This window comes from Eretmochelys imbricata, chromosome 2 (assembly GCF_965152235.1).
Source record: "Eretmochelys imbricata isolate rEreImb1 chromosome 2, rEreImb1.hap1, whole genome shotgun sequence".
Classification (NCBI taxonomy): domain Eukaryota; kingdom Metazoa; phylum Chordata; order Testudines; family Cheloniidae; genus Eretmochelys; species Eretmochelys imbricata.
This window is the reverse complement of record NC_135573.1, coordinates 148404280-148421594: the sequence shown is the minus strand read 5'-3', so window position 1 is coordinate 148421594 and position 17315 is coordinate 148404280. Positions and strand designations below refer to the sequence as shown.

The 17315-nt window shown below is 42.0% G+C and overlaps 1 protein-coding gene across 1 annotated transcript in view; it reads left to right on the top strand.

The window, feature by feature from the left end:
• The window catches only part of LPCAT1 (lysophosphatidylcholine acyltransferase 1), a 168268-nt gene that overhangs the window by 61575 nt on the left and 89378 nt on the right, over nucleotides 1–17315 (top strand). Inside the window, exon 9 of the mRNA XM_077809180.1 lies at nucleotides 3000–3082. Within this exon, the coding sequence (XP_077665306.1) occupies nucleotides 3000–3082 (83 nt within the window). The remainder of the gene's footprint in view (nucleotides 1–2999; nucleotides 3083–17315) is intronic.

Genomic DNA, 17315 nt, shown 5'->3' with positions numbered 1-17315 from the left:
TCAGGTGGTGGGGCTCGGGCTTCAGCTTTGGCCCTGGGCGGTGGGGCTTGAGCTTTGGCTCCAGGCCCCAGGAAGTCTAATGCCAGCTCTGGTGACCCCATTAAAACGGGGGTCCCCACTTTGGGTCCCAAACCACAGTTTGAGAACTGCTGGCTAGGATTAATAGCAGGCTGACAGGCCTATATTTATCCAGATCTTCCTGCGTATCCATTTTAAATATTGGCACATTATTAGCTTTCTTTCAGTCCCCTGGAATTTTCCCAGTGTTCCAATAGTTACTGAACATCAACATTAATGATCCAAAGTGCTCATGAGCCAGCTCTTCTAAAGCTCTTGGGTGCAAGTTAGCTGGATCTTCTGATTTAAGTGTCTAACTTATTAGTGGCTGCTGTTTAATGTCAGACTTAATTACTATTAGAATGAAAAGTATTTCTTCATATGCTATATACAGTTGCTTCTGTCACTAATACAGAACAGAAATATTTATTGAACACTTCTGACTTTTCTGCATTATGATTGACAATTCTACCATGTCTGTCTAGGAATGGACCAGCACCGTTGTTAAGATTCCTTTTTGGTTTTGATATACTTTACAATAAATAAATAAAACCTCCTTATTGTCCTTAACTCTGCTTTCCATAAATTTCTCATTGTGTCCCTTTGCTGGTTTACACCAGCTTTAGTAACACATTAGGTCAGAAGCCTCATTGGATTTGAGACTTTGACCCAGCAAATCACTGGCCTCCCACTCTCTTTAAAAGTTGAAATGTTATTCATACATCTGGATTTTTTGGTATAATTTTAATGTCTGAATTGACCGAAATTTAGGAGCCATTGCTTTCCACTGATAAAGGAATTGATTTAGAAGATTTTAGCAGGAGAAGAGGTACTAATGAATAGTAAGAAAACTGTAGGTTACAGCTACCAGTACCACAGAGATCCCAAAAAAACTTTAAGTGTGAGGAAAATGTATGGTTGACTGCACTGGTAGGTCAAGAATGAAATCCGGTGATATACCTTCAGAGCACAAGCATTAAAAGGGTACTTCGATCATAAATTGTGTTCCTCTGAAAGCAAGTAATTTTCTCATAAGTCACTTTAATATTCTTTTGTCATACTGTTAAATTTTCACTATTAGACACCTTTCGCAATCCAGATAAGTGAGGGATTGTCACCACCTGCCCTGCAACCTTGGGTGCCTCACAATGCTTTGATGTTGTAGCTCCCAACCTGGGCCACTCACAGAAAGCCTGTTAGCATGCAGGTCACAGACTGACTGTGTATAGCTGCAGCCCTGGTCCAGCAGCTCTGACCCCTAGCAGCCTGTCAGCAACACCACTGGTCACACTCTGGCTTCCACCAGCCTTGGTTACTACTTGCCGGTTGACCCCCAACACACTCCTAGTGCCAAATTTGTCCAACAATGAGAATTCTTCACTATCCAGGCCACTCCTGGATACTTCAGATATTAAAGGTCAGTTGCCCTTGTAAAGGGTCAATATTCAACAGTTTGCCACTTTAACTGGAATTCCCAAACAGTTCAGTTTAAACACAGCATTGGATTGGTTTGGATTAAAAAATGTTAATTTATTATAAAAGAAGATAGGATTCGAAGTGAATTCAAGTATCAGGTATTAAAGTCAGAAATGGAGTACAAGAAAAATAAAGATGAAATGTTTTTTCTTAGCTAAAACTTAATCTAAATATGGTTAAAGGTAAAATCCTTACCATATGATTCCAGCAACATGGCTGACCAAATTCTCAGGTCAGGATCTCCCCCCAAAATCAAAGGGCTGGTTCCTTTGTTGTCTTTGGTGAAAGAGAGTGAGTTTGAGGTTTTCTGCCATTTACTACAGACTAACACGGCTGCTACTCTCAAACCTCGTATAGTCCAGTTAATCTTTGAAGTGGATTCTTCTGAGGGTTACCCCTTAAAGCAAAGTTTATTCAACAGTAAAGAAGGTGACATGGAGTCTGGTGGTGAAGGAGGCTCCCATGCTCTTTCTTCTCACTTGTGTTTGGTGAAATGCAATTTTTCTTTATCTCCTGCCATTTCCTCTGCCTGCTGTCTCACAGACCCTTTTTACTACTTATATATAAATAGAGGTCAACACACATTTCTTCGTTCAGAAACCTTCTGCCTGGGTAGGGCTACTGCATGGGTTTGAACATGTGCTAAGAACATCAAGCGGGGAGATTTCATAACTTTACATATGTTGCTACATATATTTCACCATGATATTATTGGCCAGCGAGTTAGTTTTCACAAGGTATATTTTGTACAAAGATTATTGTCGTGAGTAGAATGTGAATATGTGGTGCTTTCGGTCACAGTACCCAAAAAGGGAGAAAAGCCAGAGACTCCATGATGTCCACTAAGATCTTCACTATTCCTAATCTGTTTTATGTGAAAGGTGTTTGGACGTTGGGATAAGCAGCATCTTGTAATCCTAAAAGTATGCCTAATGAATTAGAACCATCTAAGTTCTCAAAACAGTGTATGGATCACTACCAGTATTGGTGTGGTCACTGCTCTTCCTGGTTATCCACATAGCCAGGAACAAACGAACCAGGAACCAGATAATGGAGGATTGAAAGATTAGAGGTATGGGAAGGGTCCATAAAACAAATGTTCTCTTATGAAATGGTGTGCAGAATGAAGATGGAGAATCATTGAGTTTGGGAAGACAGTTAATATCTTCCTGCTCCTAACTCAGAAGAGGAAATCAAACATCGCTTAATCTGTGTCTGTAAGGTAGAAATAAGCAGAGCTATACCTGTATGGTCTTCTGTAGCATTTGGTGTGGCTTTTCTAAACTCAGGGTGTGAAGATTTAATTTTCTAAATGTTATTTTTGATTGCTTGATTGCTTTCAACTTGATATTGTTGCAGTCCTATAAATATAAGTAGCAGTTCTATTTTATTTTTCACTGTAATGTTATAATACAAATGTTTTTAAATGTTAAATATTTTGATATAATTTAGTTTTCTATGTACAGTTCCTACCTGTTTATATACCTTCAGAAGAGGAAAAGAAAAATCCATCTTTGTATGCAAATAATGTCAGAAGTGTAATGGCAGAGTAAGTATGCTGATAATATATTGGATTATAGACTAGAAATAGATGCTTGATTTCACTTTGGTATCAAAAAGAAGTATTGAAGGTTATCAGTATTTGCCTGCCTGCAGATAAATGTAGGTTATATTTCAAAATGATATATTTAAAACTTCTTACATATTTTTAACTTTCTGATGTATTTTGCTATTTGAGAAAGGTAAGAAACTGCAGTGATTGGCAGAAAGCAAGTACTATAGCAACACTAAACTGCCTTTATTGTAATTCCTTTAGCTTTCTATATACCTCAGATCTTAACATGGTACTTATCACATTTTGTTATGGTGTAAGAACTTGTCAAAAAGAAATAGTGACTATAACTTGAAGTTTAGCTTTGTAAGAGAATTTACTTGTTTAAAAGTTTTATGGCAACTTTATGGAAAAATCAGTTTTCATTTTATTTTTTGTCTAGTTAGAAATATATACAACCTTTAAATCAGTGTTTGAGTATAAATTCTACACATATTCATATGTCAAATTAAAGTAACAGCTTAGAAACTCTGATGAGATGGCCGCCAGGCTATGTGGGTTGAAGGACACTAAGGCTACCCTTTGCTCGTTGGGCATGCATACCCCACAGTCTGCCAGAAAGCCATTTCAGCGTCCGCTGCCATCGAGGCCTTGGCAATCTCGACAGGGATCTGGGTTTAACCATCGCTGCCCTTCCTCCTCTTGCTCGCCAGCCCAGCCTGGACCCACTAAGTACCCAGGGGGGCCAAAAGCAATCGTTTTGAGGGTGCGCTCGAGAGTGACACCCCAGTCATCTGGCTGCATCCTGCACATCGTTTCCTCAACTACCTTTTCCCTCCTGTTTGGCCTGGTCGCAGGTTACCTCTGACTGCTGGGTCCTGGACATAGTAGCTCGGGACTATACCCTGCAGTTTTTGGATACCCCTCCTTACAGCCCCCCTGCTCCTTGTCCCTCTTCAGGGACTGCTTTCATGAACAACAACTGGTTCAGCAGGTCAACAAGCTCATGCAGTTGGGGGTGGTTCCTCAAGACATGGAAAGCGGAGGATTCTATTCCCCATACTTCCTAATCCCAAAGGCCAAAGGGGACCCTCAGACCCATCCTGGACCTGCGTGGCCTCAATAAGTCTCTCAAGAAGTTGAAGTTCCTCGTGGTCTCCTTGGTCTCCTTCATTATCACCTTCCTGAATCTGGGGGACTGGTATGCCACTCTTGACTTAATGGATGCTTGCTTCCATGTCTCCATATTCCCAGGACACAGACGTTTCCTGCATTTCATAGTGGCTGGGCGCCACTTCCAGTTCATGGTGCTGCCCTTTGGCCTGTCCTCGGCCACCAGGGTGTTCACGAAATGCATGGTGCCGGTAGCAGCTTACCTCAGACGTTGAGGGATTCCAATCTTTCTGTATCTCAATGGTTGGTTCATCAAGGACAGGTCTCCAGAGTAGGTGCATAGAAGTCTCAACCAAGTGCACTCCACTTGCAGCAAGCTGGGCCTGTTAATAAACATAGAAAAGTCCACGTTAACACCGGTCCAGCTCATAGAGTTTATCGGAGCGGTTCTGGACTCCACGCGAGCCAATGCCATCCTTCCGGAAGCACGCTTTCAGGCCATGTTGGATCTCATTGCCCACATAAGGAGGCATACGATCACTGCGGCTCACACAAGTCTGCAGCTGATGGGCCACATGGCAACATGCACATACATTGTCAGTCAAGCCTGGCTTCATCTGTGACCTCTGCAGACGTGGTTGGCAACGTGGTCTATGTTCCCAACAGGCACCCCCTGGACCGAGTGGTCACGGTACTGAGCCACGTCCTCTTGTCCTTGGATCGGTGGCTAGACCCCAAGTCAGTGCTGCAGGGAGTTCCCTTTCTGTCACCATCACCATCGCTCATCCTGGTCTCAAACATGTCGGACCTGAGCTGAGGGCCCCACCTGAGTGAGCTCAACACCCAGGGCCGTTGGCTGCAGCACGATCTTGCCTTCCATATCAACATCAGGGAGCTCAAGGCAGCGTGCCGGGCCTCTGAGGTGTTCTTGCCCCACCTGAAAGGCAAGGTGGTGCAGGTCCTCATGGACAATACAGCGGCAATTTATTACATCAACAGGCAGGGTGGCGCCAGGTCGTCACCCCTGTGTCGGGAGGCACTCAGCCTCTGGGACTTCTGCATGCTGTGCGGCATGCCATCCATCTGGTGGTTGCCCACCTTTCCGGAACCAAGAATGTCCTGGCAGATCACCTCATCAGCATATTCTCATCTCACCACGAATGGTCCCTCCATCCAGAGGTGGTCAGCCTTATCTTCCAAAGGCGGGGGACTTCCCAGGTGGACCTATTTGCGCCCAGATGGAACAGGAAGTGCCACATATACTGTTCCTTGCACAGCAGAGACAAGTAATTCCTAGTGGACGCCTTCCTGATTCCGTGGTCGGGAGCGCTGATATACGCCTTTCCGCCGGTGCCATTTGTCCACAGGGTCCTGCTCAAGGCAAAGCAAGACAAAGTATCTCTCATCCTCATAGCCCTGGCGTTGCCTTGCCAGCACTGGTTTGGCATGCTGCTGAGTCTTTCGGTGGCCGACCCGCTGCAGTTACCTCTCAGGCTAGATCTGCTGTCCCAGAACCACAGCAACCTGCCGCACCTGATGGCGTGGCTGCTGTGTGGCTAAGTATTGATGAGCGGGAGTGCTCAGCTGCAATCCAAAAGGTCCTGCTGGGCAGCAGGATACCTTCCACTAGGGCTACCTATGTTGCAAAGTGAAAGTGCTTCACATGTTGGGCCTCAGACAAGTACATTCATCCAGAAGAAGCCTTACTGCAGGACATCCTGGACTATTTGTTGCATCTTAAGCTCCAGGGCTTGTCTGAGGGAACTGGGATTGTTTAGTCTGCAGAAGAGAATGATGAGGCGGGATTTGATAGCTGCTTTCAACTACCTAAAAGAGGGTTCCAAAGAGGATGGATCTAGACTGTTCTCAGAGGTAGCAGATGACAGAACAAGGAGTAATGGTCTTAAGTTGCAGTGGGGGAGGTTTAGATTGGATATTAGGAAACACTTTTTCAGTAGGAGGGTGGTGAAACACTGGAATGCGTTACCTAGGGAGGTGGTAGAATCTCCTTCCTTAGAAGTTTTTAAGGTCAGGCTTGACAAAGCCCTGGCTGGGATGATTTAATTGGGGATTGGTCCTGCTTTGAGCAGGGGGTTGGACTAGATGACCTCCTGAGGTCCCTTCCAACCCTGATATTCTATGATTCTATGATTCTCTTCAGTCAAGGTACACCTCGCGGCCATTTCGGCGTTCCACCCGCTGCTTAAAGGCAGATCAGTCTTTGCCAATCCCATGACGGGACGATTCCTGAAAGGTCTAGAACACCTGTACCTGCACATCCGGGACCAGGTCCCCCCGTGGGACCTGAATCTTATGCTTTCGAAGCTCACGGGACACCCTTTTGAACCCTTAGCTTCCTCCTGCCTTCCGCTTCTCTCCTGGAAGGTGTCCTTCTGCGTTGCTATAACTTTGGCTGGCAGATGTCCTGTACGGTCTTCTACAAGGACAAGGTCCAGCTGCACCTGCACCTGGCTTTTCTGCCCAGGGTCGTTTCCCAGTTCCATACTGGCCAAGACATTTACTTACCGGTTCTCTGTCTAAAGCCTCGTAAATCAGATGAGGAGTGCAGGTTGCATACTCTGGATGTCAGACGGGTGCTGGCGTTCTACACTGACAGAAGACGGCCATTCCATAAGTCAGCCCAGAGAATCTCATCTTAGATTGCGGCCTGCATCCGCTATTGCTACGAGCTGGCAAAAAACAGTGCCCCCACCGGCAATCGTGACGCTCACTCGACTCGGGCGCAGGCATTTTCGGTGGACTTCCTGGCGCAGGTGCTGATCCAAGAAATTTGTCGGGCCGCTACTTGGTTTTCTGTTCATATCGCACTGTGCGCTGACCCAGCAGGCTCAAGATGACATTGGCTTTGGCAGAGCTGTACTACAAGCTGCACAGTGGTGAACTCTGAGCCCACCTCCATTAATACTGCTTGCAAGTCACCTAGAATGGAATCGACATGAGCAAGCACTCGAAGAAAAAACAGTTTCCTACCTTTCGTAACTGTTGTTCTTCTAGGTGTGTTGCTCACGTCCATTCCATTACCCACCCGCCCTGCCCCTCTGTTGGAGTTGTCTGCAAGAAGGAACTGAGAGGATGTGGGCTGGCAACACCTGATATACCTTGACATGAGTGCCACTCTAGAGGGCTCCACAGCTGGCCCTATGGGTACCGCTAAGGCAAAAATCTCTGGCCACACGTGGGTGCACGCACACCTAGAATGGAATCTACATGAGCAAAACATCTTGAAGAACAACAGTTAAGAAAGGTAGATAACCATTTTTTTTTCAGCTAAATAGATTGACTCAAAGAGTACAATCAGACTATAAGGCATATTTTCTAATCCTTTTATCATTATCATGGCTCTTTGAGCCTTCTCCAGTTTATCAAACTCCATCTTGAACTGTGGACACCAGAGATGGACATAGTATTTCAGGAGCGGGTGCAACAGAGCCAAATAGAGAGAATAATCTCTCTCTTTATACTTGAGATTCCCTTGTTTATGCATCTCAGGATTGCATTAGCCCTTTTGGCCACAGTGTCGCACTGAGAGCTTATGTTCAGCTATTATCCACCTCAATCCCTAAATCTTTTGCAGATTCATGACTTCCCAGGATAGAGTCCCCCTCTGTGTAAGTATGGCCTACATTCTTTGTTCCTAGATTTATACATTTGCATTAGCGTTATTAAAATGCATGTGATTTGCTTGTGCTTAGGTTACCAAGCAATCCAGATCACATCTATCTTCTTCTTTATTTACTTCTCCTCCAATTTTTATTCATCTGCTAAGTTTATTAGTGATCTTTAGGTTTTTTTTCCAGGCCATTAATAAAAATATTACCGTCTAGGGTCAAGAACCAATCCTTGCAGGACCCGACTAGAAACAGAGCTGTTGGATTCCCTGTTTACAGTTACCTTTTGAGACCTATCAGTTAGTCAGGTTTTAATCTATTAAAGTGTGGCATGTTAATTTTATATTCTGTTTTTTTAAATTAAAATGGTATGCAATACCAAGTCAAACACCTTATAGAAGTCGAAGTTAATTATATAGTTAATTATATAGTTATTCCATTGGCCTCCATTAATTCCTTATTAATCAAGTGCTGTATCAGCCACTCCATTACCTTGCCTGGTGTCAATGTCAGACTGACAGGCAGAATTCAATACCCCAGATATTCCATTTACCCTTTTTAAATGTTGGCACGATATTAGCTTTTGTTTAGTTTTCTGGAACTTATTGAACATCAACAGTACAGGAAGCTCCTCATCTATTTCTTTTAAAACTTGGATTTGAGTTATCCAGACCTGCTGATTTAAAAATGCATAAAATTTAGCAACCTCTGTTTAACTTCCTCCTGAGATGCTAGTGGAATGGAAAGAGTAATCATATGAGATTACTATGATCTGCTTTTTCCCAAAGGCAGAACTGAAATATTTATTGACACTTGTGCCTTTTCTGCATTTATGAATGGTAATTGTACCATTTCCATTTAGGAATGGACCAATACCATTTTCAGGATTCTTTTTGTTCTTAATATATTTTAAAAAATGCCTTACTATTCTGGCCATAGATTTCTCCTTGTGTCCCTTTGCTTCTCTTATTAATTTTCTTCAATTTCTAGCTTCTGATTCATATTCATTACTATGAACGTTTCGTGATTTTTAAGGTTCCAATCACATGAATACTCCCACTATGGTTCAATAACAATTTACATAAATGAGTACTTTTTATTCATCTTGTTTGTTATCCAGGTCTGCTAGCATTGGTATATAAACAATAATTTCTTGTCTTAATATCCCTTAACACCTTTATTCATTACATTTATGATACCCTGAGTCTGAGTTATGTGTGATTATTTGTTCTGTTTACCCACTTAACCTCTCCTTTTGTTTCCAGTTTAATGCCCTTTTGACTAATCTAACTAGTCTGTCACCCAGAAGATTGATTGGTTCCCCTCTATTGACATGATGATTGTCTAAACCTTTTACCACAGAAGGTGGCCTTTTGAAGGTCCCATAAAACCAAAACCCTCTAATGTATGCCACTTTCCTAGCCTTTATTATTTTGTCATCTCTTCTCTTCGTCTTCTATATTGGTCTTCCTTCCAAGGTCCCTGAAGTCTTCGTTTTTCTGTTAAATGCCATCTGAAGCAGTGTCATTCATGCTTACATGTATCATAAACAGGAAAGCTTTCCCTACTGATTTTATGCTCCTCACCAGTCTTTCGGTGATGTCTTGTCTTTGCTCCAGGAAGACAGTACACCATCCTGCTGTCCTTTTATGCCTTGCAGAGTGTTCTCTCCACTCTTTCTAATAGTCCCCAGTGAGGATAATCCATTGTCTTTGGACAACATTTGGACATAGTTTCTATCTGGCTGTGTCTGAATGGGAACCAGTGCAAATGACTGTGATTTAATGGAGGGCTTGTGATGCAGTCATTTTTTAAAATTAGAAATGGAGTGAGATACCTGTATTGGTTGTGTTTCAAACTCATTTGGTTATTTATTACATTGTCTGTTACTTTAATTTTAAAATCTTCCTAATGTAACTGAGTTCTCCCCTTTTTTAGTTTCAGAAACAATATGTCTTTGCATGGTAAAAAATGTACACTTAAAGACACTTGGAATTCTTGTACTTTTAGTTTTATGTAATAAAATTAAATATTTTAGTATTTAAAGTTGCAAGTCTCTGACTTCAGTGAAAGCCAGGTGATTGAGTTATTGTTGAAGCTCTCCCTAAGCAAGTGACTCTTAATTTTTTTGAGGCAAGTCCCCAATTGCATCTCCTATTTTGCTTCCTGTTTTCGCTTGGCTTCTTTTCCTCCTTGTATTTTCTGAATTTTTAATTCTTTTTTCCTCCATTATTAAATCTGTTGCCCTCTTTTGTTTTTTTGTAAAAACAACGAGGAGTCCTTGTGGCACCTTAGAGACTAACAAATTTATTTGGGCAAAAGCTTTCGTGGGCTATAACCCACTTCATCAGATGCATGGAGTGAAAAATACAGTAGGCAGTTATAAATATACAGCACATAAAAAGATGGGAGTTGCCTTACCAAGTTTGGGGGGGAGGGCGGATCAGTGCTAACGAGGCCAATTCAGTCAGGGTGTATGTGGCCCATTCCCAACAGGTGATAAGAAAGTGTGAGTATCAACAGAGGGAAAGTGGTTTTTTTGGTTATACATGAGCAAATTTTGCAGCCAATTGTAGGCAAGTATTTTTCAAGGAACTGCTTGACATGCAAATCTGTTACTAAAGTTGCAGTGCCATGTGGAGTGATTCTACATCATTTAGCTGTCCTCATTATTTCTCCTCTTTGCACTCATGAATTAGGATGGGACCCCAGATTTTGGAAACCGTGCCATAACTCATCCCTTGGTGCAGATACGGTATTAGAGTGCTCCTCATTAGTATAGCTCAACAGTGATCTGTCATATGAGTTGCAATATGTATCCACCAAAAGGCTGAGGTGGTATGTATGTCTATAACACTTGTTTTTAAACTCTTTATTATTTTGGAAAAAAAGGACTTTGGAGATACCGTAATAACGAAGTATGTTTCATAGATGTCATAAAGTAAGGCCAGAAGGAACCATTATGATCATCTAGTCTGACTTCAGTGAGACAAGCCGTTAAATTATGCAACTGTTCAATTTTAACACTAGGAGTAAAGCATAAAACAGTGAAAGGGCTACACACAAATCTTACCTAATAATAATTCTCAATAATAGTGAGGGATTTCAATTATCCCCATATTGTCTGGGTATATGTCATCTCAGGATGAAATGCAGAGACAAAATTTCTCAATACTTTAAATGACTGCTTCTTGGAGCAGCTGGTACAGGAACCCACAAGGGGAGAGGCAATTCTCGATCTAGTCCAAGAGGTAACTATAACAGGACCGCTTGGAAATAGTGACCATAATATAATATTTAACATTCCTGTGGTGGGAAGAACACCTCAACACTGTGGCATTTAATTTCAGAAAGGGGAACTATGCAAAAATGAGGAGATTAGTTAAACAGCAATTAAAAGGTACAGTGACTAGAGTGAAATCCCTGCAAGCTGCATGGACACTTTTCAAAGACACCATAATAGAGGCTCAACTTAAATGTATACCTCTAATTAAAAAACACAGGAAAAGAACTAAAAAAGAGCCACTGTATCTTAACAACCATGTAAAAGAAGCAGTGAGAGATAAAAAGGCATCTTTTAAAAAGTGGAAGTTAAATCTTGGTGAGGTAAATAGAAAGGAGGAAAAACACTGCCAAATTAAGAGTACAAATTCAATAAGAAAAGCCAAAAAAGTGTTTGAAGAACAGCTAGCCAAAAACTCAAAAGGTAATAACAAAATGTTTTTTAAATAGAAGCAGGAAGCCTGCTAAACAACCAGTGGGGCCCCTGGACGATCGAGATACAAAAGGAGCACTTAAAGATGATAAAGTCATTGTGGAGAAACTAAACGAATTCTTTGCTTCAGTCTTCACGGCTGAGGATGTTAAGGAGATTCCCAAACCTGAGTCTTTGTAGGTGACAAATCTGAGGAATTGTCACAGATCGAAGTGTCATTAGAGGAGGTTTTGGAATTAATTGATAAACTGAACAGTAGCAAATCACTGGGACCACATGGCATTCACCCAAGAGTTCTGAAAGAACTTAAATGTGAAATTGTGGAACTATTAACTATGGTTTGTAACCTGTCCTTTAAACCAGCTTCTGTACCCAATGACTGGAAGATAGTGTGACAGACCCAGACCAGTGGGGTATAGGAGATGGGTAGAAGGCAAATATACTGGCCACTGGATGAATACTTTTCTGTTCCCTGAGTGACCAGAGCAGGGGCTGCACTAGGGCAATCAAGAACCTGCTAGAACCAATTAAGACAGGCAAGCTAATTAAGACACCTGGAGCCAATTAAGAACATACTAGAATCAATTATGGCAGGCAGACTAATCAGGACACCTGGTTTAAAAAGGACCTCCCATCAGTTAGGGGAGAGGGTGCAAGGAGCAGGGAGTGAGAAGGCGTGCTGCTGCAGGACTGAGGAGTACAAGCAAGATCAGGCTTCAGGAGGAAGATCCTATGGTGAGGATAAAGAAGGTGTTGGGAGGAGGCCATGGGGAAGTAGCCCAGGGAGTTGTAGCTGTCATGCAGCTGTTACAAGAGACACTGTAGACAGTTGCAATCCACAGGGCCCTGGGCTGGAACCCGGAGTAGAGGGTGGGCCTGGGTTCCCCCCATCGCCCTCAACTCCCTATTTGAGACAAGAAGAGGTGACCTGGACTGTGGAAGGCCCCTGGCCTATCCCCTGACCCACTAGGTGGGTCAGCAGACACTGTGGGGCTTGTTCTCCTCTCTTTTCCCGTAATGGCCAGTGATGAGGTTAGCTGAGTGAACGGCAAGTTTGAGACACTAGGAAAAATGACCAACCTGAGGGCTGCCGTGAATCTCTGAGGCAAGCAAATCCATCAATAAGTACAGGACCCACCAAGGCAGAGGAGGAACTTTGTCACAATAGCTAACGTAACACCAATATTTAAAAAGGGCTCTAGAGGTGATCCTGGCAATTATGGACTGGTAAGTCTAACATCAGTACTGGGCAAATTAGTCAGAACAATAGTAAAGAATAAAATTGTCAGACACATAGAAGAACATAAATTGTTGGGCAAAAGTCAACATGGTTTCTGTAAAGGGAAATCATGTCTTACTAATCTATTAGAGTTCTTTCAGGGGGTCAACATGTGCACAAGGAGGATCCAGTGGACATAGTATACTTAGATTTCCAGAAAGCCTTTTACAAGGTCCCTCATCAAAGGCCCAAAAAATTAAGTTGTCATGGGATAAAAGGTAAGATCCTTTCATGGATTGAGCACTGGTTAAAAGACAGGGAACAAAGGGTAGGAATAAATGGTAAATTTTCAGAATGGAAAGGGGTAACTAGTGGTGTTCCCCAAGAGTCAGTCTCAGGACTAATTCTATTCAACTTAATCATAAATGATCTGGAGAAAGGGGTAAACAGTGAGGTAGCAAAGTTTCCAGAAGATACTAAACTGCTCAAGATAGTTAAGACCAAATAGACCGTGAAGAACTTCAAAAAGATCTCACAAAACTAAGTAATTGGGCAACAAAATGGCAAATGAAATTGAATGTGGATAAATGTAAAGTAATGCACATTGGAAAAAATAACCCCAACTATACATACAATATAATGGGGGCTAATATAGCTACAACTAATCAGGAAAGAGATCTTGGAGTCATCATGGATAGTTCTTAGAAGATGTCCACGCAGTGTGCAGCGGCAGTCAAAAAAGCAAACAGGATGTTAGGAATCATTTAAAAAGGGATAGTGAATAAGACGGAGAATATCTTATTGCCCTTATATAAATCTGTGGTACGCTCACATCTTGAATACTGTGGACAGATGTGGTCTCCTTATCTCAAAAAAGAAATACTGGCATTGGAAAAGGTTCAGAGAAGGGCACACTAAAATGATTAGGGTTTGGAACTGGTCCCATATGAGGAGAGATTAAAGAGACTAGGACTTTTCATCTTGGAAAAGAGGAGACTAAGGGGGGATATGATAGATGTATATATAATCATGAGTGGTGTGGAGAAAGTGAATAAGGAAAAATTATTTACTTGTTCCCATAATATAAGAACTAGGGGCCACCAAATGAAATTAATGGGCAGCAGGTTTAAAACAAATAAAAGGAAGTTCACAGCACACAGACAACCTATGGATCTCCTTGCCTAAGGAGGTTGTGAAGGCTAGGACTAGAACAGGGTTTAAAAGAGAACTGGATAAATTCATGGAGGTTAAGTCCATTAATGGCTATTAGCCAGGATGGGTAAGGAATGGTGTTCCTAGCCTCTGTCTGTCAGAGGGTGGAGATGGATGACAGGATAGAGATCACTTGATCATTACCTGTTAGGTTCACTTCCTCTGGGGCACCTGGCTTTGGCCACTGTTAGTAGACAGGGTACTGGGCTGGATGGACCTTTGGTCTGATCCAGTATGGCCATTCTTATCTTCTTATGTACCTAGAGTTTAACCATTCTTCATATGAGGACCAGGGTAGGTCCAACTTCCCCAAAACATCCAATTTTCTTAGTCTCGCTTCACCTTAATCCAAAACCCGTCTTCCCTCTTGAGGGGAAATCCAGCTGAGACTGGCTACTCAAAATCAGTTTGAGGTCAGCAGAGTGTCAGAAGTGAAATTACAAAGGAGACAGCTCTGGCATTGTCAAGTGTTTGCTCTGAAGGGTATATCAGGATCCACCCCATTTTTCTGATGTATTTCCTGATGATCCTGCTATTGAATGAACTCTGTACATGTATACAGTATACATCCTTACAACGGTCAAGGAAACAGAATATATCATAAGAATGGCCATACTGGGTCAGACTGAAGGTCCATCTACCCCAGTATTCTGGCTTCTGATAGTGGCCAATGCCAGATGCTTCAGAGGTACAGAGAACAGGTAATCAAGTGATCCATTCCCTGTTGCTCATTCCCAGCTTCTGGCAAACAGAAGCCAGGGACACCATCCCGGAAGTAGGCCAAAGGATACTCTCCAGGCATGTTTGAATTACTTGGGGTAAGCCCCCTCCTACCAGCCAAAATTATTTCCGTTGCCCTAATCAACACAGCTCCATCAGTCATAGCAGACCCATTACTAGCTATTCATAATGTATATCCTGATGAGACTTCTCCAGAAAGAGTTCTCATTCATCATGTGACTCTGTCTGAATTAGATGAAATTATCTGGATATGGCCTCACTGCAAAATCAGCATATGCCAACTAACTTTGCTTCTTATTTGATGGCTTCATTAAATATCTGAGCCGTGGCATCTTATAGGTCCTTATAATGATGTCCTTTGTGGGAGGCCCTCCAGTCATCCAAAATAACAGTTTAGTTTCTCACCCTCACATGTTCAGATAACCAAAACAGTGGCAAAACTTACTCTTCCAGTTAAAGTACTTATTAGTTGGAAGCTTAACTTGGAACTGGGGTGGTTGAGGAAATAATCTTTTAAATCAGTGGTGGGTTCTTTATTGTTCTTGTCACTTAAAGTTGCATTTTTTATGGTCATAATTTGGGCGAGGAAGATCCAGTGAATTGTGTCCCTTATCCTTTAAGAAAGCCTTGAGTTCTTTCCTGACAGTGTGATTCTTTGGAGAACACCTGCACTGCTTCCTAAAACAGTGTTACCCTGTCATCTAAAGCAAGAGAGTACGTTGTCTTTATTCTGCTCTTATCCTCCTAAGGAAATAAGGTGGCTTTACCTAAATCTGTTAAGCTATAAAATTCTACTTAGGCAGAAAAAGTATTTCCAAAAAATGGGTGTTTTTTAAATCACTTATGCTGGCATGAATTGAGGTCTCAAAGCTTCAAAAGCAATTATTGCCCACTAGGTCTGAGGAGCAATTATTAATTATTATAAGAGAGAAAACATTTCTTCTTAGTCTAAAAAAGCTCTCTTTACAAGACCTATTTTTAACTTTTTGGGGAGTGAGAAAGGAGGGAGAAGTATAGCTTTCATGAGGAAATCTGCAAAGCAGCTATACGGAGGTCCTCCACTCTTGCATCCATTTTGTAATGTTTTGTGAATCATAAACAGCAGATGTTGCCTTTGTTGTCATGTCTTGCAGTCAGCTGCCATTTCCATTTGTTCTCTTTTCTTTCTGGGGTCTGGACTGATTGCTAATTCCCAGTAGTCTGTTCCAAACAATTGGGTTGTGTCTTAGAGAATAAGACAACTTTACAGTTAAGAATCAATTTGTTTTGTAATAGGGAGTCAGTCAGTCTAGATTTTTATTTCTTTAATTTTTAAATTATTTTTGGACTTTAAGTGGCAGAACATATGGGCTTGTGATGCAGTTCCTGAGTTTACATAGGGGGACTAAGTAAGCATCAAAACTTGGATCCGCTGAGCTGCTTCGTGAGAGCTTGTGGGTGTGGTTACCCAATAGTTTCATCTAGACTGATGGATTCTCTGTTATGAAAAGATAAATGTTCAGGTAAGAACAAACCTATTGGAGGTCTACTGGAGATATGATCAGGAACAGCCGCTGGAGATACTTTAGCTTCTGCTACAACAGGAAGCATTTTTAAAGCAGAGTACTCAGTTTTTAGACTCGTAACTTAAAAACAGATATTCAAAAATGTCACATCATCCCTCCCTTCAAGTTAAAGGGATACATGTCTTTCCTTGTCTGGAAGACTGTCTCATCGTGTTATGCAGGGCTCAGCAGCGATCGCTCAAAGCTTTCAGAAACATGGCTGTGAGCAAAAAGTGGAAGGGCCAATTACAACCTTCCCAAAACTCCATCATTTAAGTTGTTATTGTCAAAGACATTCTTTTATTTCAGAACAAGATAGTGTCTGATTTGCTAAACATTATCACTTACCTCTTCTCAGATAAAATCTCTGACTCAGCTCATAGGCTCAGTTGATCTCATGTGGATGCCAACAGAGTTGTTGCTTAACTTCCAGCCAGCAATTGCAACAAATCAGTATATATAGCTCTTACTCCAGATTCAGTACTAGCATCTCTTAATTAATTCATTCTTAATATTATTTAGTTAGCCAGGCTAGATAAGCTGATCATCACTACAGATACTAGACCCCATGTAGAGGGAACATATGCGGACTCCTATATGACTTGGGCTGGGATGTGGGCCCAAGGAGGAAACAGGAGGAAATGTGCCTCATGCTGTGGACCATCAAGCTCACACCTCCATTTCCAGCAGATTACTGGGGGACTGTATCCTGGAATGCAAAAAGAGTTGGAGATAAATGGTAGATAAACAATTAAATATGAACTCCTAGTATGATACTATAGCTAAGAGGGCTAATGTAATCTTCTCTAAGTTTTCACATCCGGGGTACATCTAAATCTTGAAGATCAGAAATATGATGTGTATATAACTGCCAAAGAGACAGAAAACCTTCAGTACTGCTTAGAGAAGTAGCTTTGTTCACATCCTGGCAGAAGCTTTTGCCCCTGTTCCTTCGCGTTCTACACCAAGAAGAAAAATCAGGGTCAGATGGCTCAGCAAGGGATTGCAGTCCAGATCAGGTAGCTTTTTGGTACATCACAGGCCAGGTTGGAAGCTT